The sequence below is a fragment of the Pogona vitticeps genome, chromosome 2, assembly GCF_051106095.1.
Source record: "Pogona vitticeps strain Pit_001003342236 chromosome 2, PviZW2.1, whole genome shotgun sequence".
Taxonomy (NCBI): Eukaryota; Metazoa; Chordata; class Lepidosauria; order Squamata; family Agamidae; genus Pogona; species Pogona vitticeps.
Genome location: NC_135784.1, coordinates 219,982,704 through 220,008,394, shown reverse-complemented (window position 1 = coordinate 220,008,394; position 25,691 = coordinate 219,982,704). Strand labels below are relative to the sequence as shown.

General features: G+C 42.3%; 1 protein-coding gene and 1 long non-coding RNA gene across 3 annotated transcripts in view; both read left to right on the top strand.

Annotated features, from left to right (window-relative positions):
- The first annotated feature begins 768 nt into the window (after nucleotides 1–768).
- Nucleotides 769–6,589, top strand: LOC140704083 (uncharacterized). The gene is made up of 2 exons (XR_012083201.2): nucleotides 769–857; nucleotides 6,540–6,589. It is a non-coding gene; the product is annotated as an uncharacterized LOC140704083 (long non-coding RNA).
- A 7,484-nt stretch (nucleotides 6,590–14,073) lies between these two features.
- ACER2 (alkaline ceramidase 2) overlaps nucleotides 14,074–25,691 on the top strand; it is a 30,470-nt gene continuing 18,852 nt past the window's right edge. The window contains exon 1 of one of the 2 annotated variants that reach the window (XM_020790347.3): nucleotides 14,074–14,461. In XM_020790347.3, coding sequence (XP_020646006.1) covers nucleotides 14,354–14,461 — 108 coding nt within the window. In that variant the 5' untranslated portion in view covers nucleotides 14,074–14,353. Of the gene's footprint in view, nucleotides 14,462–14,513; nucleotides 14,937–25,691 lie in introns of those variants that run through there. The other variant, XM_078384928.1, reaches the window with a different exon arrangement.

Here is a 25,691-nt window from a genome sequence, read left to right as displayed (position 1 = left end):
GTCACACCAACTTATTTGATTGGGGCATGGAATTTATTAAAACTTTAGCATTATCTAACTATGATGGCATATATGAGGCATGATCCTTAAGCTAATCTAAGTCCAAACTGTGTATGGCTTTGAAGTTTAATATTATCCCTTTGCATTGAGCCTGAAAATAGACTGGAAGGCAGAGCACATCACTTAACACTGATGTATTATAGTTTTATTAGAACAAACAGGTTGTCCTGTTTTGGCAAGAAGTTTCATTTGCACAACAGCTATACAGATACATGTATGAATCACATGGTCTTGATGATTCAACTAGAATCTGGAAGAAAGTCTCAGGACTGACAGAGGTTAACCAGTGATTGAAAATTCCCTCTCTTATCAGTGTGATGACACAGATAGAAAAAAGCAAACTTGTGAAATTACACCTGGGAAGTCAAGCTTCCATAGGTAAATTCACATTAACTGGTCACACAGGGACAGGGAAGGAAATCAACAAACAGCCTTGTTTGCAGTTTGTTAACATACATCTCCTGTAGCCCTCCTGATTTTCAGGAGGCATTGCTTCAAAAGAGGCATTGCTTACCTTAATACAGTGGTGCCTCGCTTTACGATTGCCCCGTTTAACAATGAAACTGCATTACGATGAACTTTTTGCCATCACAAAACGATGTTTCCTATGGGGGAATTTCGCTTTGTTCCCTGCTTCAGGAACCGATTCTTCGCAAAACGATGATTTTTCCAACAGCTGATTGGCAGTTTCAAAATGGCCTCCGGGTAAACAAAATGCCCCCCGCTGTTTTCTGGGACGGATTCTTCGCTGCACAGGCAGCGAAAATGGCCACCCTATGGAGGATCTTCGCTGGACGGTGAGTTTACAGCCCTTTGGAACGCATTCAACGCGTTTCAATGCGTTTCAGTGGGTTTTTTCTTTTTGCATTACGACGTTTTCGTTCTACAGCAATTTCGCTGGAACAAATTAACGTCGTAATGCGAGGCACCACTGTAAGCTGTAAGAAAGGATAAGTGGCAATTTCCTCTCTTTATTCTCTTGTGTTCTCTGTATGCCTGTCTGTCTGACTATCTTTCTTTTGCTCTCATTTCATGGTGTCACCGTGCAAAGGCACTGGCACCAAGCTTTAAAAAAGACATTATTTGCAAAGACCCAGCCCTCCTGGTATTTTAACACTGACCCCAGCTGCCATGCCATTGTGCACCAGCACCCCTGCACATACTTTTCTGTGTTGTTTCCAGCAATCAAATTGTCTGAGCCGATATAAATGGATCCAATGTCAAAAAAAAAGTAGAAGCCTCAGCACCATAGGGAAAAAACTATGGATTGGGGCGGAGTATGGGCTGATTTGTATTGGCTTTTTTGCCATTTGGTCAGTGGGGAAAACACAAACGAGATTGTCCCAATCCCATTGCAATCCCACATTACATATATGTCAATGTAGTTATACTCTGAGACTCTACAGCAAAATTCAGGAATATAATTCCAGACAATCCCTGTTAACTGCTGGATATTAGAAGTAATCGATTGGCTATGAATTCCCCAGCTTTGTTTGCCATACATATATCATGCATCCAGGCAATAATCCTGTATTGGTATGGAGATCACCTCTAGCAGTGTGACTGATAGAGACATTAATTTCTGTAATGTGAAGCTCAGGTTTGCAGCTGCCAACCTGAAAGGCAGCTCTGCTCTGCCTTTTGCCTTAATCCTACAAGAAGGCCTTCCTGCTGATTCTGTTGCTGCAAGGAATTCTGATGCCTGTGGAACAGTGCTGCCTTACTCATTTTAAGTCAAAACCACTAAGAGGCCCATATCTAGCTTGTCTTGTCTCCAGAGCAGTGCCTGTGCTAAAGATCAGCTGAACACTGTTCCCCCAAGAATTACAGCCCTACCCAGTGCCACTTCAGGTTGATCCAACTCGATCACAAACAGATGATCCCTGGCACCTTCAAACTATATCTGGCCATTGGCAGCATTACTATCTGTTTGCTTTGTCCCTAATGAAGAACTACCTCTTCTTCACTAGGAACCCCTTTCTTTATACCCTCCTTAAGTGATGTCAGAACTTCACATTTCTTAGTCTTAATTCCAGACATTTTATGGAATCTGAACCCAGCTGTCTTTAACCTGCCGATGGCTTGCAGTAAGAGAAGTCTCTCAGCCTTTGAGACTTTTCTTCTTTGTATTGCTATTCCCTATTCAGAAGAAAATATATTTGAATATGTAGTTATTTTTGTTTTGTTTTTTAACTTAATGGCTAAAGCTTTGTTGTTTAGCTTCATAAATTGCACTCATCATCATCATCATAGGCATCCTTCAGTCTCGAAAGACTATGGCAACGTGCTCTGTATGGAGGACTTGGAACAGTGTCTAGTGTAGCTGAGAAGGCCAATTCGAGAGTGACAATCCCTTCCACACTGAACACAAATCCAATCTGTCCCCTATCCAGCTACCTGATTTTGCTGCTTTTGTGACTGCCTCTTTGCCTTGGCCTGCTGGACAAGGGTCTCTTCAAATTGGGAGAGGCCATGATGCACCACCTGCCTCCAGGCTGAACGCTCAGATGTCAGGGTTTCCCATCTGTTGAGGTCCATCCCTAAGGCCTTTAGACCCCGCTTGCAAATGTCCTTGTATTGCAGCTGTGGTCTCCCTCTGGGGCGATTTCCCTGCACTAATTCTCCATACAAGAGATCTTTTGTAATCTGACCATCAGCCATTCTCACGACATGCCCAAGCCAACGTAGACGTTGCTGTTTCAGTAATGTATATATGCTAAAAATTCCAGCTCCTTCTAGGACTACTCTATTTGGAACGTTGTCCTGCCAGGTGATACCAAAAATGCGTTGGAGGCAACGCATATGGAACATGTTCAGCTTCCTCTCCTGCCATACACAAAGGGTCTAGGACTCACTGCAGTACAGGAGTGTGCTCAGGACACAGGCTCTACAGACCTGGATCCTGGTATATGTCGTCAGCTTGTTATTGAGCCATACTCTCTTTGTGAGTCTAGAGAACATGGTAGCTGCTTTCCCAGTGTGTTTATCCAGCTTGACATCTAGAGAGAGGGTGCCAGAGATCGTTGAACCAAGGTACACAAAGTCATGAACAACCTCCAGTTCTTGTGTGGAGATTGTAATAGAGGGAAGGTGAGTCCATACCCTGGCCCGTGACTTGTGTTTTCTTCAGGCTGATTCAGTCCAAAGTCTTGGCAGGCCTTGCTAAAACGATTCATGAGTTGTTGGAGGTCTTCAGCAGAATGGGCAACAATGGCTGCATCATCGCGAAGAGGAAGTCCCATATGCATTTCAGTTGGACTTTGGTCCTCACAATCTAGAGAGATTAAAGAGCTTTCCGTCTGATGTAGTCCGGAGATAAACACCTTCTGTTGCAGTTCCAAAGGCCTGCTTCAGCATGACAGCAAAAAATATCCCAAAAAGGGTTGGTGCGAGGACACAGCCCTGTTTCACTCCACTTCGGATGTCAAAGGGATCTGATGTTGAGCCATCAAAGATTACAATGCCTTTCATTCCCTCATGGAAGGACCTGATGATGTTAAGGAGTCAAGGTGGACATCCAACCTTGGGAAGTATTTTAAAAAGGCCATCCCTACTAACCAAAATCAAAGGCCTTTGTGAGATCTATGTAGGCCACAAAGAGTGGCTGTTGTTGTTCCCTGCATTTCTCCTGCAACTGTCTGAGGGAGAATACCATGTCAGTGGTGGATCTATTAGTTGGAAATCCACACTGTGATTCTGGATAGACCCTGTCTGCAAGCACCTGGAGCCTCTTCAGCACAATACAGGCAAGCAGCTTCCCTACAGTGCTAAGAAGAGAGATACCACAGTAGCTATTGCAGTCACCCCTGTCTCCTTTGTTCTTGTACAGTGTGATGATGTTTGCATCCTTCATGTCCTGTGGTACTCCACCTTCCCTCCAGCAAAGACAAAAGACTTCATACAGTTCAGTGGTGATGATCTCTTTACAAGCACTTCGACAGGAATGTTATCCTTTCCAGGTGCCTTGCCGGAGTCGAGGGAATCCAAGGCCGCTTTTATTTCTGCTGGGGTTGGTTCGCTGTCCAACTCTTCCAAGACAGGCAGGCATTCAATGTTATTTAATGCTTCTTCAGTTACTACATTCTCTCTGGAATATAGCTCAGAGTAGTGCTGCACCCAGCAGTCCATCTGGTGTGCTCGGTCCTGGATGATCACACCTGTAACAGACTTCAAGGGAGCAGATTTCTTCTGTATTGGACCTAAAGCCTGCTTGATACCGTCATACATTCCTTTGATGTTACCTGTGTCCGCTACTATCTGTATCTGAAAGCAGAGCTGAAGCCAATAATCGTTGGAACATCTCCTGGCAGCCTGTTGGACTTGGCTACGAGCAGCTCGAAGAGTTTGCAAGTTGTACTCGCTAGGACAGCCTTTGTATGCTGCTAGAGCTCTCTTCTTATCCTCGATGGCTGGCATCAACTCCTCCGAATGGGCTTCGAACCAGTCGGCCATCTTTTTGGTCTTCTTGCCAAAGGTGGACAAGGCGGTGTTATACACAGTGTTCTTGAAATGTTCCCATCGTTCAGATGCATTTCCATCAGCCGGACCTGGAAGGGCTTCCTCAAGCGCTTGGGCAAATTCCTCCACTTTCCTTTGATTGCGAGTCTTGCTGATGTCAATATGTGGTCTTCCTTCCTTTTTCGTGTGATACAATCTCTTTCTTCCCAGTTTTACTCTACTACACATCATGGAGTGATCAGTATCGCAATCAGCACTCTGGTAGCTGCGTGTGATCGTAATACTAGGAAGGCTAGAACGTCTAGTGAGGATCAAATCGAGCTGATGCCAATGCTTGGATCTTGGATGTCTCCAGGAAACTCTGTGTTGAAGCTTCGTATTAAAGAATGTGTTGCTGACACATAGACCGTAATAACAGCAAAACTCCAGCAAGCGTTGGCCATTTTCATTCATCTTTCCAATGCCAAAACGGCCTAGACAAGTGGGCCAAGAAATGTGATCAGCACCAACTCTAGCGTTAAAGTCTCCGAGAATGAACAGTGGCTCTCTTTCAGGGACTTTTTTGATAGTAGCTGCAAGATCGTCATAGAATTTGTCTTTCACTTCTGTAGTGGATGACAGTGTCAGTGCATATGCACTAATGAGGGTGACTGGTCCTGCTGATGAGTGGAGCTGCAGAGACAGGTTTCTTTCACTCCCCGTAGTAGGTGGAACAATGGATCTCAGCAGATTATTTCTGACTGCAAAGCCAACACCATATTCCCTGGTCTTATTTGATGGTTTTCCCTGCCAGAAGAATGAGAAGTTTTTTTCTTTGACAGATCCCAAGTCTGGCAATCTTGTCTCTTGCAGAGCAACAATGTCCATCTGCAGTCTACTCAGTTCCATGTCAATGACAGCTGTCTTGCGCATGTCGTCTATTTCCCGCAGGTCGTCAGGAAATCCGTAGTCAGAAAAGCCAGGGGTCATTGTCCGTACATTCCAGGTGCCCAGCTTAGGGCAGAAGTTTTCTTACAAGTGTTGCATGGTGCACGGGTATCAATCTGCTTGTCGGGTTTCACCCTAAACGCCACACACCCTGTGAAGTTAACAGACCATGGTGAGGTAGCACCTTACTGGCTGGGGGCTGCCCAGCTTAAGGCGGGCGGTATCTATCTAGTGAGGTGCAATGACCTCTCCCACCGTCAGAAGTAGCCCCTGGCGTCATGCTCTACGCCTGGCTTGTCCAACACGCGGCCCCCGGGCCACATGCAGCCCAGGTCGGCTCCTAATGCGGCCCAGTGAAGGTCCCGCACCTCCCACAACACTGTGCTAGAATGCAAAAAAGAGGCAGGCAGAGCAGCAACTCCTGGAGCCAGAAAGCTGTAGTGCAGCAGGGCAGTCAGCCTGAGCTGGAAAGACGCAGCGAGGGGAAGGCGGAGAGGGAGGAGCTGCCCCCCCATCCATGGTGTGTGTGTGTGTTGGGCGTCAAATCCGCCCCGCAGCTCAGCCAACTCAACGCCTGGGGGGGGGAAGCATGTAGCCAAGCTGCTCAACGCCGTTGCTGCCCAGAGTTAGGGAGGAAGTCAGCCGGTGGTTCGTCTGTCCAGTTGCCAGGTTTTGGGTTTTCCCGTCAAGCGGGGAGAAAGGCTGGCGAAAGGCGGAATGTAAGTACTGTAGAAACTTCGGAGTTTCTACTTGGGAAGCCAGGGCTCTGTCTCCTGCAGCCCTGTCCTTCCATGCTGCTAGCTTTCCAGCCCGGCTGGGAAGGAAGCAGCGCAGAGAGAAAGTGGAGCACAGGAGACAGGAGCCCGGTGGAGAGGGGTTTTGAATTTTCCCAGCTCTGTGGCGAGTTAATAAGGGATCTTAAATAACCCAGGATGGGTCATCCAGGTTTTAAAAATAACCCCTGGCCAAGGGACCCAGCTGTGGGGGGCTGTTTTATTTTACAGTCATGTCATCTTGTGGTTGCTGCACAATGCAGCAATCACATTGATTATTAAACCAAGCTTTCTAAAAGTCCTTTTTTTTTAACATTCCAGCATGGCTTCTGAAATGTCAAAAAATGAAAACAAACACACAAAAAGAAAAATTACAGATGAAGGAAGAGTGTTCCAAGAAAAGTGGACAGATGAATACTTTTTTGCTGAGTACAATAGTAAAGCGGTCTGCTTAATTTGCAAAGAAATAGCGCAAGTTTTCAAAGACTACAATTTGAAAAGGCATTACATGACGAGACATGCTGAGAAATTTGCTGTGTATGAAGGAATGTGTCGTAAAGACAAAATTGCTGAACTGAAAAAAATATCATCTCAACAAAATTATCTTTAAAAAGTATTGATTCAATCAGATTCTACTGTCAAACCCAGTTATGTGGTTGCAAACAAGATAGCTGAACATTCAAAACCATATTGCGATGGTGAGTTTATTAAGGAGTGCATGGAAGATGTAGCTGATATAATTTGCCCTGATAAAAAAGGGGACTATTCAAAAATCAGTTTGTCTCATCAGACTGTAGCCAGACGAATTGAAAATATAGGAAAACCCATTGAAAAAGTTTTGAAGATTTGAGCTGCTCATTTTAAATTTTATGCTATGGTGACAGACAAAAGTACAGATGCTACAGATACAGCTCAATTGGCAATTTTTATTAGAGGCATTGATGACAAATATAATATCACCAAAGAAATGGCTGCTTTAGTTCCACTGAAAGACACAACTAAAGCAAGAGATTTATATAAAGCTGTGAAAAATACATTACAGCGTTTTTCTTCGTCAGTAATGGCATAGCTACTGATGGTGCCCCTGCAATGATAGGTAAAAGAGATGGGCTTGCAAAATTGATAGAAGATGATGCAATTGCCTCCCAAAATTTCAGTATGATTAAATATCACTGCATAGTACACCAAGAAAATTTATGTGCAAAAGCTTTAAAGATGGCTAACGTCATGCAGATTGTCATTAAGACTGTAAATTTCATAAGGTCCAAGGGATTGAATCATCGCCAATTCCAGGAATTCCTTAAATTTATGGATGCTGAGTATGGGGGCATCATTAACTTTTCTGAAGTAAGATGGTTAAGTCGAGGGGAAATGCTGGCAAGATTTTACGATCTGAGAAATGAAATCATTTATGGAATCTACGAAAAAATGTGTGCCAGAACTTTACGATGAAAACTGGCTCACAGATTTGGCATTTTTAGTCGACTTGACCACTCATTTAAATGAGTTAAACATGCGCCTTCAAGGTGAAAACCAATTGATCAGCACAATGTTTCAAACTATAACAGCCTTCGAAATGAAACTGCAACTATGGCATTCTCAAATGAAGGCAAAAAATTTGATGCATTTTAGCACATTAGCTAAACACAACTCTGTGAACACGGAAAAATATGCAGCCTTGCTTTTCAATTTGGTACAGGAATATCAGAACAGGTTTCAAGATTTTAGAAAAAATCAGTCATCTTTTCTGATATTTGCAACTCCATTTTCAGTGGACATTAATATATTACCTGCCAATTTGCAAATGGAATGCATAGAGCTCCAATCTGACATTCAACTGAAAGAAAAATTTGACAATGTCTCTTTAATGGACTTCTATAAGATATATCTTCCCAGAGAAAAATATCAGTCACTTCACAATCATGCTTTATTCATGTCATCGCTATTTGGAAACACTTACATTTGTGAGCAGTTATTTTCAAGGATGAAGCACATAAAGAATAAAACTAAACCAAAATATCTGATGAGCACCTTGAGCACTCACTGAGAATTGCAACAAGTTCCATCAAAGCAAATATGGATGCATTGGTGGTTGAGAAACAATGTCAAACATCTCACTAACTTCATTTCCAAATAAATTTAATATGTTAACTATGGTTTCTATGGTTTTTTTGGATGATCAGGTATTGTTACTGTTATTTTATTTTATGTGCGGCCCGAACCAAATTTTCATCTTCTAATGTGGCCCAGGGAAGGTGAAAGGTTGGACACCCCTGCTCTACACCAATCGAGCAAAGACTTATAACTGGTAACTGCTACTTCCGTGTTGTTTTGACGCTGTATGCGAAGCTGGAGTGTCCTCTCCAGAGCACGAAGCCTGGGTAAAATAATATGGAGGATAGGCTGTTACCCAAGCAGCAAATCCCTCCTCTCCACATCACTGAAATAGTCCGGTGGAAAGGCAAGAGACAATACAACTGGTTCCAGCGATGTCGCAGGAATTGCTCTAGAATAGGCTTATTGAATCAATAAGGATTTAGTGAATCAACCCCTGTATAAGTTGCATTGATTTAAATGCTCCTACTGTAACTACAGCTTACTACGCTAAACTTAAGTTATAGCTGGAGTGGGCACATTTGATTCAGTGGAACTTGAGGAGGAGTTGATTCACTAAATCCTTATTGATTCAATGAACCTATTCTAGTGCAATTTCTGAACCATTTTCAAAAGCAAACCTGCAACCAGTGCATTGCAGTAATTCAAATTAGAGCTACCAGAATGTGAGAACTCCAACTAAGCTATTTCTGCCTATTTAGGACTTTAGCTGGTGCCTAAACTGATAAAGGTGCTTCATGTCACCATGGCTAGCCACACCTCTAAGTGGCAATGTAGATTTAAGAGAATCTCACACCATAGATTTGGACTAGTATCCTGTTGCCTGAAGCTGTACTGTGAAATAGTCTGTTTCATGTGTTTTTCCTCCTTCCACACCACACAGACAAGAGGGAAATCAAGTAATTTCTGGCCCAAGCAATGATGTTATGGACTGGTCTGTGAACTGAGTTAACTGCAGCCTGAAGACTGACACTGCTTGGTTGGAAGAGGATGCTAGCTCTGATTCTTCAGGGGGAAGCCAGCTGGGTAGACAAACCACCCACTAACAAAATCTCCATTTCATCTGGATTCTGGAACCCCCCCAATACAAGATAGAATGTCAGTCTGAGTTCCACTGCCAGTCAGAGGAGAATGTATTGGGTTGGATATTTTGGTATAAGGCAATGTTCTGTATTGCAAAAACAATTATACTGGTCTGTCTATCTTTCTGAATGCTATGTTCATTGTGAAGAGTTTCTTAATCCTATTGACAATTTAAAGAGATTGCCTTACTGTGGCAGATTCTGAGAAGCTGCATTTTAGGGTTAGTACATCAAGTCCTTTCCAGTCTGCAGCCCTCACACTAGCTAGTAGTAGACTCTGTGCACCTATTTTGTCTTTCTCTAATGTTTTTTTTTTCAGAAGAAGAGGTAGAAAATCATGTGACAGGGTGATGGTGTGATAAAAGCCTCATTTGGAACTAGTTCCAGAGTGGTATTAGACACAACACAACATGATGTCAGAATTCATTGAAGGTTACTTACAATGAAACTCTCTAATTTTCCTTTATAATCTCATTTAACTCTGAACTGACGTTTTCCATTCTCCTGGACAGCTCCTTCCCAGAAATATAGTGGTGCCTCGCAAGATGATGTTAATTCGTCCCACGAAAATAGCTGTCTTGTGAAAACATTGTCTTGCGAAATGCGGTTCCCCATTGGAATGCATTGAAATCCATTTAATGCATTCCAATGGGGGAAAATTGTTGTCTTGTGAAAAACGCCCATAGAGAAACCGTTTTGCGAAGTGCGGACTCAGCTGTCAAAATCATCATCTTGCGAAAAACGCCCTAAAAAAAAAAGGCTTGCGAAGCGTGGACCGAAACATAGTCTAACAAAAATTGCCCATAGGGGAAACCGTTTTGTGAAGCGCTATAGCAATCGTAAAAACCCATCATCTTGCGAATTAACCATTTTGTGAGGTAATCGTCTAGCGAGGCACCACTGTACTTTCTGTAGATCATGTAAAATAAAGATAATACTGAAGGAAATGGGAAGTATCTTTTTGATTAGTTCTCTTTGTTCCACAAGTACACCTGTTCACAGCCAAGAACATGTCATAGTTATTAAGAAAAATGTCTTGTTCAAAACCATACCCTATTGATGTATTTCAGTAACACAGGCTTCCTTTATTCCTGTTCAGTGTTTGCAGGCACACAGAACTTGAAACTTGTTTCTTATAATTCATCCATAATACAAAAGTGGGGCAAATGTACCAAACTAAGATTTATACATATGATGTGAAAAGAATTTTGAAAGTATCAGCTTGATTCAACCTTAAAGGATAAATAACAAGAGAGTGTGAATGAGTATTTCCTCTAGTGAATGAGTATTTCCTCTAGATTTTGCTTATTACAATCATAGAGATTCAGTTTTAGTATCACAAGTGTTGGATAATTAAATATACTGTATATAATTCCTGTCAGTTTCTTCTACAGTTTCCTCGAAAATAAGACCCAACCTGAAAATAAACCCTAATATGATTTTTCAGGATGCTCGTAATATAAGCCCTACCCCAAAAATAAGCCCTAATTAAGTGAAACCCTGCCCTCCACCATTGTGCAGCAATCAGAAGATGACATGACTGTATTTGAATAAATGTAGATCGTTGTACATGAAAAATAAAAAATAAAACATCCCCTGAAAATAAACCCTTCTGCATTTTTGGAGCAAAAATTAATATAAGACCCTGTCTTATTTTTGGGAAAACACAGTATAGTGGTGTGAGATTGCCACCATTTCCCCCCTGTGCCTTTTGAAAGAGCATGAGAGGCAAGATTGTATTAGGTGTACCTATAAAGATGGTCAACCTTGTTACTTTGTAGTCTTTCATGGAATTGTCAAAAGCCCTATAAGAACAAAGAGATAAGCCATGCATGGTTCTAGACAAGGCTTATACACATGCTCCATTTCTGCACACAACATAGTTTTACTCCTAGAACCTGACTAAGGGAGAAGTTACAGTAGAGCTGCTGTGATGTGTGGTGTGATGGTGAGTGGATAGCATGGCAGTGTCTGGCCAGAGGCAGTGTGCAGGCTGTTGAGGGGAGAAGAAAAGCTGGGAGCTGGAATACCTGAGCCCCCAACTGCGTTGGTAGCTCCTCTTCCTGCAGGTATATTAAGCCAGGCACCTTGCCAGAAGCAGCACCTGGCAGTTGCAGGAGGAGGTGCATGTCAAGAGATGGGTGTTGTGCCTTCAGCTGAACTTCCAGGATGATCCCTGCTACAATTTGATTTTTTATCTCCCCTTCCCTTACACTTAGTAACTACATGGTAACCTTCCCAAACTTGTTCCCTCTCCCACTTATTTTTTCATATTCTTGATGGTTGCTGTCATTACTTTTCAATGTACTTATGAAACAGTTTTTAGCTTAAGCTATTTTATCTGCTTACAGAGGGATGTGTTTTCATGAGAAAGAGAGTAGCAAGGGGAGCCAGGGAGCAGCCATCAGGATTGCACAGAGCAGGGGAGACATGGGACAATGAGACCCTGATCTTGTCCAACCCAGAGACTGGGCAAGATCGGAGTCTTGATGTGTTGTGGATGTGAAAAGGAAGTTAGAGAAAGTTAAAAAATGCTGTCTGACCCACAGAATCCTTGAAGTATTTAAGACAAATGTTAAAGCAAGAAAAACCTAATAGCTGTAAGATGAATCTTGAAGACAAAAGCTCACATTAAAATATACCAGCTAATCTTTAAGGTGCCACAACGTTTTTGACTTCTTTATTTTTTCTTTTTCTTTTGTTTTTGACTAACATGGCTTCTTCTAAAAGTTCAAACCAGATAGTAGATTTGGGGTGTTTTGAAAGGGTACTAAATTGTTTTAAAATAATTATTTTTATATTTTACTGTGCTGTTTGAACTAAACACTAAAGGGGGTGGAAGCACAATTTGCTGATCTGATGACTCAGGCAACAGTATGTTCTAGGACAGCTTTCCTTGGTAGCAGGGATGTTGGCAAGTCTCTGGGTCCAAGTCCTGAGTCTGCAATTTTCCCCACAACACTTTCCCATAAGATATACAGTTTGCAGAAGGATGTGGTGGCACTGTGGGTTAAACTGCAGAAGCCTCTGTGCTGCAAAGTCAGAAGACCAGCTGTCGTAAGATCGAATCCACGTGATGGAGTGAGTTCCCGTCGCTTGTCCCAGCTGCTCCCAACCTAGCAGTTCGAAAGCATGTAAATGCGAGTAGATAAATAGGTACCACCACGGTGGGAAGGTAACAGTGTTCCGTGTCTAGCTGCGCTGGCCACGTGACCATGAAAACTGTCTATGGACAAACGCTGGCTCTACGGCTTGGGGACGGGGATGACACGACTGGACTAAATGTCAAGGGGAACCTTTACCATTACCTTGCTAGTAATAATAATCTTAGAACTACAGAGCTGGAAAGGACCCTATGGATCACTAAGTTCAGTTAAGGAGGCACAGTGAACTAGGTATCTAGCTCTACAGCCAGATACCTAAACCACTGAGTCATGGATGTTGGCAAGTCTTTAGGTCCAAGTCTGAGTCTTTGGTACCAAGTCCTGAACCCCAAGTCCCAAAACAAGCTCCCCCCTGAAAAAAGGGAGTGGTGGATGGGTTTTAAGTCATAAGTCAAATCCGAGTCACTGAAAAACAAAACACCAAAGTCAACTCCAAGTTGAGTCACCAGTGTGACTTAGTCCAACTTGACAGTGAGTCCTGCGACTCCAGTCTTCATCCCTGCTTGGTAAGTATGGTACAGTATCTCCTTTACCCCAAAACAGTGATATACATTCCTGTTGCTGTATTTTTCAATATATGAAAGCCAAGATCCAGTGGTGTACTTTATCATCTCTTTGCCAATGGAACCTGTACTTTCTAGCTTTCTAGAGCAGGTTTTAAAATGCATGGGGGTGGTGGCTGCAGGAGCAGGGAGAGGGAGAGTGGTGTGGTGGTTGAAGTGCTGGGCTCAGCACTTGGAAGAGCTGGGTTCCAGGAAGCTCAGCTAAACCTCCCCTCACAGTATTGTTTGTGAGGATAAGGTGAGGCGGTGTAGAGCCATGGGTGCTCCCTTGACCTCATGTGAAGACTGGTGGGATAGCAATATAGTATAAGTAACAAAAAATCTAGGGGGAAGCAGCAAGATCCAGCCGGTATATGCTACTGGCTTGTAGCCCAAGGTTTACAGCCCTAGGAGCAGTACCTTGGAAAATGTGTGTGTTTGGGGGGGGGGGGTTGGAATCTTTTTGAGTAAAATGTGCAGAGTTGCCATACACTAAGAATTCTGAAGAATGCACATATTGAAGACTCCAGCACTGTGTGCATTGCAAACATGGCTCACACTGAAAATTTAAAAACAAGCACTTAAAGAAACAAATAATAGAAAACTAAATATTAAATAAAAATCGTCTTGGTTCTTTAGAGACAGCTCTCTATAATACGCCTGGCGAGGCACTGCAGCTAAAAAAAAGGCAAAAATTAAAAAAAATAAAAGGGGAGGGGAAGAAGCTAGCGTTTAGCTGCACAGCCGTCCAAAAGGCAGGACAGGAATGAGATGGATTGCACCCGTTTGTGTCGGATTAGGCTTGCGGGAGGGAAGGAAGAGCACCCTGATACAGCTGCCGGGGCCTAAGACTTGCAGAGCGAAAGCTGCGCAGGCGCGCTGAGGACTGGAGGGGAGCGGACTAGGAGTTGGGTCAGCTGGGAGGGAGGCGTGCCGTTGGAAAGCTTTCTGCGCTGCGGGGGGGGGGGAAGAGGAGGAGTGTCGAGAGAATCTAGTCAGAGGTCCAACAGGCTGAGCGAAAAAAAGGGGGACAAAGGTAGAGCTGAGAGCGACTTGTCCGGCTTGATAAAAGCAGAAAAGGATACAACCGCCGGAACAGCGGTCGTTTTGTAGTAGCTTGGGTGGCCTCGCCGGGGGTCTGATAGAAGAAGCCCTTGAAGGGTCTCTGCCTGCCTTTCCGCCCCGTGGCCGTCTTCTCTGAGGGGGGTCGGCGGCTGGGCGTGGCTTTTTCCATGACTGCCCTCCGCTTGTGGGATCACCTGAAGGCTGGTAGCTCCGAGCTGGACTGGTGCGAGAACAACTACACCGTTGTGCCCACCATTGCCGAGTTCTACAACACGGTGCGTATTGGGGCGGGGGGGGCGGCGGCGGGGGTGTGTGTGCGCGCGCGACACAAGAGCGTTGCTTCACGTGCCAGCACGTGTCATCTGAAAAGGAGGCGAGGGGAAATTGTCTGTCAAGAAGCGGTGGTGCTCCGTGTTAAGTTCGTCTGGCGGCCTTTCCTCCTCGCGTCTTATTTTTTAAGATAGCGATTTCGAACTTGTGGTTTTTGGAAGTGGATGAATCCGGATCCGGTCCTCAGCGGACTTCTGATGGGATCTTCAGAGAAGTTCGACCTGGGTTCCGGGAGTTGCTTTTTGACAGGGGCACACTCGGTGGTGCACAAGATGGGCATCCGTTTTCTTGGCTGTCAACATGGTGTTTTGCAGAATGGGAACAAAACGCTGTATTTACTTACAATAAAGCTAGGTTGCAATTCTGAATAAGGAGTGAGCCCAGTTTGCGGGACTACTGAATGCATAGTTATTTTCAGAGGTTAGTAGTCTTTTTTCTTTTCTTTTTTTCTTGTAAAAAAAAGAGCAAATCTATTCTTAGTCGTTTTATTTTCATTTGAAGCATCAGTTAATGCATACTGGATCAGTAGCTATAACAGTTGCTGCTGCTTTGGGTGATATTTTCTTTTTCTTTGCAGCAGATCTCTAGAATTTGGGGGGAGTGGGGGTTCCAAGGCACTTGTGTTCTTATTAGAATTGGAACGTGTCTGTACCAGTCTACCTTGAATATGCACCTCTGACTGGAACTGGAAAAGACTTTCAATTTGTCAAATGTACAAATTGGGGGATAAAGATTATATTGAGTGCATTAGATTAATGGAGCAAAACAGGGATTTTATTCTGTCATAATCCTCAGTTGTAACTTTGCTTTACAAAATTGGCTGTTCTGAATCAATCCAATCACTTTCAGGGTTTATAATGCTGTAGCAAAGTGTTCCCCAGACTCACTTCTACGCAGACATGTTACTTGTGTTATTCTGCTCATAGGTTTCAGTCCCTACACGATGAAATCACCAGGGATACATTCTTGTCAATCTAAGCATTTAGGATAATAGTGTTTTGCAAAATGGGAACAAGATGCTATGTTTTCAATATAACTACTTATTAAAGATGATGTAGCATATTATTTATTATGATGGAAAAGTACAAGGCACATATAAATTATGGCACAGATGTACCTGTGGTGATTAACAGTACAACCTACTTGAGGATGCCATTTTAATTAGCCCAAGGTTAACTGGCTTGCAAATATTTTGGCTATATGTACTTCTGGCCCAACATATGATATTATTTGTGCACCTGTATTGTTTGAACAGAAAGAAAAGGTTCTCTTCCAGCCTACAGAAATTTCTCTGTTTGGTCTGATAGTTCTTCTTAGCTATTCATCTTGTTGCCTTTGACAACTTAGAAAACAGTAAAATTATTCCAGTAAAAAAAAAGCTGCTGTACACTGTCCTGTGTCTCCTTTGATTTAATTACTTACCTCTCCTTTTCCCTCCAAGTTGTTCAGGGCAGTTCACAATTCAAAATAAACCAATGCTGAATAAAATCTATATAAATTATTATCTTTTAAAATGTATAATAACAATAACTTGAAATAACCTGATATTAGCCTGTTAGCTAAGGATACAAGAGTAAATTAAGTAGCCCTTAACAGTTTAGGGCCTTGATATTTGTCTAAATGTCTCTCCCACAAAACAGCTACCTGTCACACTCCCTCCTTGATGTTGAAAATTGTGACACTAAAGGAGGCCAAGAGAGTCAACACAAGGAACTGAGGCCCCTTCATTTGGAACAAACTTCCAATAGATGCTTGTCAGGCACCTTCCTCCTTTGTTTCTAAGAAGTTAGTAAAAAGTGTATTGTTCAGAGCTGCCTTTTATTAACTACTTGAGCTGCTCAAATCCATTTTAATTTGTTTAGGTTTTAGGTAGGGACAGACTTTTGTCCCTTTTAAATATTTATTGTTGGATCTTTGTTGTACTTACATGTTTAACGTGTTGTAAACCACTCAGAGAATGTGTGCATTATAGCAAAGGTCCCCAACTGTGCTGGTCCATGGCCTGAGCTAGACCGGGCCACGAAGAGAGACCCCCCCCACTGCCACATGCACTCCCCACACACAGCCTGTTTGTGCCTGCACGCGAGCGCCTGCACAAGCACCGCACTGCCCTTTACACATGTGCACGATCGTGCACCCTCTGTCGCACATGCGCATGAGCGCAGGGGGGTGCCCCGCCTTCCCCATCCAGTCCACGGGGCTAAAAAGGTTGGGGATTGCTGCACTATAGGATGAGATGCAAACCAAAAGAAAAAATTAATAAGTGCCAAACATATGTGTCTGGGACAGCTAATTCATTCCTAAGGTGGCACAGAGAATCGACATGGACCCCAGAATGTGACAGCACTTGGGACTGGGTATTTGATGATGACCTCGGTAAACATGGAAGGGGACAAACAGGTTAATTTCCTCTCTCCGTCATGGCAGTGCTTCTATGCTTTAAAGGTGACTCCTAGTCCAAATATATAGTAATTATAGTAACTGCATGTGCAGTTGCAGTATAAATTGTCAGCTTATGACTAGCTGTAATTACTTTCAAGTGTGTTTGTGAAATGATAGAGTTGAAAGAGACAGGCTCATCCCTTTCCGTGAGGTTGGAACTGAGAAGCTAAGCTTGAAAATTTTACTTTTTGGATCACCATTTGTTTGTTTGTTATACCGTCCCATTAGTGCCGAAACACTATTCTGGGCAGCTTACAAACAGTTAAAGTAGAGCTACAGCAAAATAAAACACTAAACACTAAAATATCATACTCATAATTTAAAAAAAGTCTAAAAACTGGAAAACACAATGGTGCAATCAGTTCTCAGCCTGAAACAGATAGAGGAGGTGCGAAGGCCTCCTTGAAGAGTAGTGTTTCTAGCTGCTTTCTAAATTAGTACAGAGAGGGGCCCAGGGACAGCTCCTCTGGGAATTGGTTCCATAACTTTGGTGTCACCACTGAGAAGTCCCTATCCCTAGTAGAAGACATCCTGGCCCCTCTCAGGCTGGCCACATGGAAGAGTGTGGCCTGGGAGGATCTGATGGAACAGACAGATGACATAGGGGCAGGACACTCTGACAGGTAATGTGGTCCCAAACTGTGGAGAGCTTTATACATGAGTATCAAAACTTTGAAACTGATCTGGGACACAACAGGTAAGCAGTGAAAGCTAGCCAGAACTGGGTGATGTGGTCAAATCTGCTCACAACGTGGCTGCTGTGTTCTGGACCTGCTGTAGTCTGCAGATCAGGCTCAAGGACAGCCCCACATAGAGAGTGTTGTGATAGTCGATCCAGGAATTGATCAGTGCTAGCTAGGGATGGATTTGGATGATAAGCCTATCCTGATTAAAAGCTAATATGGGCATGGCTGCAATCTGGGAGTCCCAAGAAAGAACTGGATCCAGAATTTATGAACTCAATCCCTAGATGCCATCCAGTCTAGGGATAACCCCCAACTTTTCTGAGGGCCCCCCCAGGAACATAATCTCTGTCTTTTCCAGGTTCAGTTTGAGCCTGTTAGCCCTGGTCATTTCCAGTACCGAATCTAGGCATCGCTGAAGTGTTTGGACGGCCTCCATTGCAGAAGTGGTAAAGGAGAGAGAGGGTTCCATGTTGTCAGCATATTGATGACATCTTTCTCCAAATCCCCTAATGACCTCCCCCAGCAGCTTAACATAGATGTTAAACAGCATTGGGGATATTGATGATCCTTGGGGTACTCTCTGTCACACAGTCCCTGAAATAAGCAACATTCTGTGTCATTCCAAAATAAAATAAAATGAAAAACGGTCCACTACATTGCCAGGAGAATGCATTGATACATTCAACTTTCTTCTCTTTTGAATACAGTACAAATAGTCTACTCATGTAAATGATAACCTGCTGTATTTAGTGACCCAATACTTAATACTCAGATTGGACAGTTCTCCGTGCCCTGCATCTCATATCTGTGTGTAGGCTGAGTATCTGAGGTGAGCTCTCCAATACATTTCATTTTTAACTGTTTCTTCACATTTGCACCTATATGTACATAGCTTTGTATGCCAGCAGTTTGATGAGACAGACAATAGATTGGGTGTAATGTGTGGTTTCATACACTATATAAGGCACAGAAAATGATTGAGTTGTGATTAGTTACCTTGCCACCACTCTTATTTTAAAACAGGTATTTTGGAAGAAAAAACAATACGTGTGCTGGTTTTGTCTACCCGAATTTCAAGTTTTCTCCAACCTGTAATGCAAAATCTAAAAACTCCCAATTTTAAATCCTCTCCAGGAAACTTGTAATGGAAACAACTGCCATCTTAATAACTTTACCAGGATAAGTGTCTACATATCAATTTTGAAGCTGTCTTGTACTGTTACTCTGCTTGCCTCAGGAAAAGGTGTTCAAATGAAATCTAGTGACCAAAGGTGTGAGCAAATGTTTAATAAGTTGGGTGCTCTGTTCCAGTGCACAATCAAAACTGTAATCTTCATCTACATGAAACAGGTCCCTCACCACTATAACTAGAATGTGTGTGTGTGTTCAGTCATTTAGTCGTGTCCGACTCTTTGTGACCCCATGGACCAGAGCACGCCAGGCCCTCCTATCTTCCACCGCCTCCCGGAGTTGTGTCAAATTCATGTTGGTTGCTTCGATGACACTGTCCAACCATCTCATCCTCGGTCGTCCCCTTCTCCTCTTGCCTTGACACTTTCCCAACATCAAAGTCTTTTTTAAGGAGTCTTCTCTTCTCATGAGATGGCCAAAGTACTGGAGCCTCAGCTTCAGGATCTGTCCTTCCAATGAGCACTCGGGGTTGATTTCCTTTAGAATTGATAGGTTTGTTCTCTTTGCAGTCCAGGGAACTCTCAAGAGTCTCCTCCAGCACCACAATTCAAAGGCATCAATTCTTCGGCGGTCAGCTTTCTTTATGGTCCAGCTCTCACTTCCATACAACACTACAGGAAAAACCATAGCTTTGACTATTCGGACTTTTGTTGGCACGGTGATGTCTCTGCTTTTTAAGATGCTGTCAAGGTTTGTCATTGCTTTCCTCCCAAGAAGCAGGCGTCTTTTAATTTCGGGGCTGCTGTCTCCATCTGCAGTGATCATGGAGCCCAAGAAAGTAAAATCTGTCACTGCCTCCATATCTTCCCCTTCTATTTCCCAGGAGGTGATGGGACCAGTGGCCATGATCTTAGTTTTTTTGATGTTGAGTTTCAGACCGTTTTTTGCACTCTCGTCTTTCACCCTCATTACAAAGTTCTTTAGTTCCTCCTCACTTTCCGCCATCAGAGTGGTATCATCTGCATATCGGAGGTTGTTGATATTTCTTCCTGCAATCTTAATTCCAGCCTGGGATTCCTCCAGTCCAGCCTTCCGCATGATGTATTCTGCATATAAGTTAAATAAGCAGGGTGACAATATACAGCCTTGTCGTACTCCTTTCCCAATTTTGAACCAATCAGTTGTTCCATATCCAGTTCTAACTGTTGCTTCCTGTCCCACATATAGGTTTCTCAGGAGATGGATAAGGTGGTCAGGCACGCCCATTTCTTTTAGGACTTGCCATAGTTTGCTGTGGTCCACACAGTCAAAGGCTTTTGCATAGTCAATGAAGCAGAAGTAGATGTTTTTCTGGAACTCTCTGGCTTTCTCCATAATCCAGCGCATGTTGGCAATTTGGTCTCAAGTTCCTCTGCCCCTTCGGAATCCCGCTTGTACTTCTGGGAGTTCTCGGTCCACATACTGCTGAAGCCTACCTTGTATGATTTTGAGCATAACCTTGCTGGCGTGTGAGATGAGTGCAATTATCCGGTAGTTGGAGCATTCTTTGGCACTGCCCTTCTTTGGTATTGGGATGTAGACTGATCTTTTCCAGTCCTCTGGCCACTGTTGAGTTTTCCAAACTTGTTGGCATATTGAATGTAGCACCTTAACAGCATCATCCTTTAAGATTTTAAATAGTTCAACTGGAATGCCATCACCTCCACTGGCCTTGTTGTTAGCCAGGCTTTCTAAGGCCCACTTGACCTCACTCTCCAGGATGTCTGGCTCTAGGTCAGCAACTATATTGTCTGGGTTGTCCGGGATATCCAAAACTTTCTGATATAATTCCTCTGTGTATTCTTGCCACCTCTTCTTGATGTCTTCTGCTTCTGTGAGGTCCCTTCCATTTTTGTCTTTTATCATGTCCATCTTTGCACAAAATTTTCCTCTAATATCTCCAATTTTCCTGAACAGATCTCTGGTTTTTCCTTTTCTATTATTTTCCTCTATGCACTGTTCATTTATGAAGGCCCTCTTGTCTCTCCTTGCTATTCTTTAGAAGTCTGCATTCAATTTTCTGTAACTTTCCCTATCTCCCCTGCATTTGGTTTCCCTTCTCTTCTCTGCTATTTCTAAGGCCTCGTTGGACAGCCACTTTTCTTTCTTGCATTTCCTTTTCTTTGGGATGGTCTTTGTTGCTGCCTCCTGTACAATGTTACGAGCCTCTGTCCAAAGTTCTTCAGGCACTCTGTCCACCAAATCTAGTTCCTTAAATCTGTTCTTCACTTCTACTGTGTATTCGTAAGGGATTTGGTTTAGATTATACCTGAGTGGCCCAGTGGTTTTTCCTACTCTCTTCAGTTTAAGCTTGAATTTTGCTATGAGAAGCTGATGATCAGAGCCACAATCAGCTCCAGGTCTTGTTTTTGCTGACTGTATAGATCTTCTCCATCTTTGGCTGTAGAGAATATAGTCAATCTGATTTCGATGTTGCCCATCTGGTGCTTTCCATGTGTAGAGTCGCCTCTTGTGTTGTTGGAAAAGGCTGTTTGTGATGACCAGCTTGTTCTCTTGACAAAACTCTATTAGCCTTTGCCCTGCTTCGTTTTGAACTCCAAGGCCAAACTTCCCTGTTGTTCCTTTTATCTCTTGACTCCCTACCTTAGCATTCCAATCCCCCAGAATGAGAAGAACATCCTTCGGTGTCAGTTCTAGAAGGTGTTGTAAATCTTCATAAAATTGTTCAATTTTAGTCTCCTCAGCAATGGAGGTTGGTGCATAAACTTGGATTATTGTGATGTTGAAAGGTCTGCCTTGGATACGTATTGACATCATTCTATCATTTTTGAGATTATATCCCATTACGGCTTTTCCCACTCTTTTGTTGACTATGAGGGCTACTCCATTCCTTCTACGGGATTCTTGCCCACAATAGTAGACATGATAATCATCTGAGTTGAAATCACCCATTCCCATCCATTTTAGTTCACTGATGCCCAGAATGTCGATGTTTATTCTTGCCATCTCCTGTTTGACCACCTCCAGCTTCCCAAGGTTCATAGATCTTACATTCCAGGTTCCTATGCAGTATTTTTCTTTCCAGCATCGGACTTTCCTTTCACTTCCAGGCACGTCCACAGCTGAGAGTCCTTTCGGCTTTGGCCCATCCACTTCATCAGCTCTGGAGCTACTTGTACTTGTCCTCCGCTCTTCCTCAGTAGCATGTTGGACACCTTTTGACCTGAGGGTCCCATCTTCCAGCGTCATATCTTTTAGCCTTTTGTTTCTGATCATGGGGCATTCTTGGCAAAGATACTGGAGTGGAATTGCCGGTTCCTACCCCAGGTGGATTGCGTTTAGTCAGAACTCTCCACTATGACCTGTCCGTCTTGGGTGGCCCTGCACGGCATAGCCCATAGCTTCTCTGAGTTACTCAAGCCTCCTCGCCACGACAAGGCAGCAATCCATGAAGGGGATAACTAGAATACGTCTGGTGTTTATATTTGCCATGTGTTTGCAGTTCTTCCATGTTCTAATGCCAAGGCCACGGAAAATGTGGTCCTCCAGATATTGTTGGACTGGTTCCTATTGGACCTATTATGGAACATAGTCAGCACTGAAAAATACTGGGATGTCCATCCAGCAACACCTAGAGGGCTGAAGTTTGTCAAAAAATGGCTTCAAATGCATAGTTCTGAACCAAGGAAATTATCTTATCTGAAGAAAGTATGCAAAAATAACCAAAAGGATTAAATTAATTTTTAAACTACACGTATTAATAAAATATAACATAAAATGTACATTCTATCCACACAAATAACATACAAAATAATAACACAAAACTTAGCACTCCCTTCAAAAATAACCAAACAAATGCAAACTTTTGGTTTTCCGAAATTTTTTCTACTGCTGCTGGTCATGGAAGTGGGTGAGAAAACCAGTAATTCAGCAGGACATACTGCATACCTAGTCTTTCATGTGGCTTATAGTATGGGAGATGCTAAACCTGAATTGCTAGACTTTCATAAATATAGTTGTCATAAACTCATGTATGTAAGTATGTATGCATGCATGTATGTATATAGTCATGTGAAAAAGTACACCCTCTTTGAATTCTATGGTTTTATGTATCAGGACATAATAAATATCTGGTCCTTAGCAGGTCTGAAATTACGCAAATCCATCATCAGATGAACAACTACACATAACATATTACACTGTGTCATGATTTATTTAACAAAAATAAAGCCAAAATGGAGAGGTCATGTGTGAGAAACTAAGTATGTGATTCTTGTAGTATGCAAGCTTGTAGAACCACCTTTAGCAGCAGTAACCTGAAGTAGTTGTCTGTATTACTTTATCAGTCTCTAACATCTTTATGGAAGAATTTTGGCCCACTCTTCTTTACAACATTTCTTCAGTACATAGAGATTTGCCGGCTTTTGCTTATGCACAGCTCTCCCACCACAGCTTTTCAGTCGGGCTGAGGTCTGGATTTTGACTGGGCCATTGCAACACTTTGATTGTTTTCTTTTTCAGCCATTCTATTTTGCTGGTGTGCTTGAGATCATTCTCCCGTTCCTTGACCCAATTTCAGCCAAGCTTTAGCTGCTGAACAGATGGCCTCACATTTGACTCTAGAAAACTTTGGTATATATAGGAGTTCATGGCTGACTCAATGACTGTAAGGTGCCCAGGTTCTGTGGCTGCACCCCTCCACCACCATGCTTGACAATTGGTATGAGGAGTTTATGCTGATGTGCTGTGTTTAGTTTTCTCCGAACATGGTGCTGTGCCAAACATCTCCACTGTCATCTTGTCTGACCAAAGAACATTGTTCCAGAAGTCTTGTAGTTTGTCCAGATGCAACTTTGCAAACCTAAGCCATGTTGCCATGTTCCTTTTAGAGAGAAGAGACTTTCTCCTGGCAACCTTTCCAAACCAACCATACTTGTTCAGTCTTTTTCTAATTGTACTGTTATAAACGTAAACATTTAATATGCTAACTGAGACCTGGAAGAATCTGAGCTGTAATTTGGGTTTTGTTTTGTTTTTTTTTTTTGTTGTTTTTTTTTGTTGTTTTTTTTTTTTTTGCAATTTCTCTGAGCATTGCACGATCTGATCTTGGGGTGAATTTGCTTGCATGTCCACTCCTGTGAAGACTGGTAGCTGTCTTGAAGGTTTTCCACTTGTGAATAATCTTCCTCATCATAGAATGATGGACTTTAAATTGTTTCAAAATGGCATTCTAACCCTTCCCAGCAATTTGTGTAAAATTTCTGCAAAATGAGCCCTCTCTCCCTTTGGGAAGCAAAGAGATTGACTGATTCATTATTCAATATAAAAATAAGTTCAAAATTAATCCATTATTATCAAACAGTACTAAATAATAAATACAATTATCAGTATTGTCAGTATTCAGATATAATCATTACAAATTATTTATCAAAATCTAGCATTAAACTAAACAATGCAGTAGGAAATTAATAAATAAATAATGTTGTGTGTGAGTTATTGGTCCCATAAATGAGATCAAAAACCACGAAACAGGAAAATCCAGGCTTACTTCACTCCTGATTTAAGTTAACTGCTTGAGTCAACACAGTTTCCGGGACATGAACTCTTGGCAAACCTGCATTTAAGGCTGTTTCGATTTTACTGAAAAGAAACCACTTAATGCCGTATCTTTACTGTTCAATGACTCCATTTTGGTAACATAAGCCAAATTTATTATCTATAGGGAAACTGTTCTGTTCAAAGGACTAGAAAGGCCAATTATTAAACAACATGAGTTTATTTAAGTGAACAAAGAAAACATTTCTCTACAGTTTCATTTCTAAGCAACAGCATAACGTTTCAGCACCTTCTATAAAAATTAACTATTAAACAAAACAAAATCTAAACTATAAATTAAGGTAAACAAACGATATTCTTACGCAGTCCATATTGTTAAATCAGGTTCCTTCGTCTGGATCAAAGAAATTCAACGCCATGTTTTCAGATACCCAAAACTCTCTTCATCCTTCTCTCTCTCAGAGTTTCTTTTTCCAACCTCTTGTAAATTTCTCCAACCTGCCCCTTCCTGACATATTCAACCAATCACGAAGGAAAGAATTAGCATAGGGTACGCCCTACTTTCCCACCAACACCAAAGACTTGTTTATCATTCAGGTTAGAGATATTTTGACTCTGCCGTGTTTTTCTCTCCAGCTGCAGCGATAAGGTTAGCGACATAAAGCTGAAAATAACTATTAGTAATTTTCCAGAACTTAGCCTGTGTCAGACTCAAAATGGATTCCTCTATGGTTAAGACATGACTACATAACCCATCTCTAATTAGAAGAATACACTTCATCACACACCCCCGCTAAATTTCTTCTAAATTCAGAACAGTTATTCTGATCTAATTTGAAGTAAATTGATAAAACAACTAAAAGTAAATGATTAGATATGGACTATAACAAACAATAACAGCAATACAATCTTTTGGCACACCATTCAGATATACAAAAAGGAAACAAGCATGTTAGTTTATTAACCACAGTAATTACTCCAACCATCTTCCATCTTCTTTAGCGGTCAGGAACATCTGGATCTTCACAGTACATCCTGGAAAGTCCATCTGCCACCACATTTAGCTTTCCAGGTATATGTTGAACTTCAAAATCAAAATCCTGTAATGCTAAACTCCATCTTAACAATTTTTGGTTTTGAGACTTCATCTTTTGTAACCAGACTAAGGCTCTATGATCAGTTTGGAGTGTAAATTTACGCCCCCATAGATAAGGTCTTAAAAGATTAAGAGACCAATATATAGAAAGAGCCTCTTTTTCAAGGATTGCATAATGTCTCTCTCTTTCCAAGAGCTTTCTAGAGAAGTATGAGATAGGATATAGGTTCCCATCCTCCCCTTGCTGTAACAAAATAGCTCCTA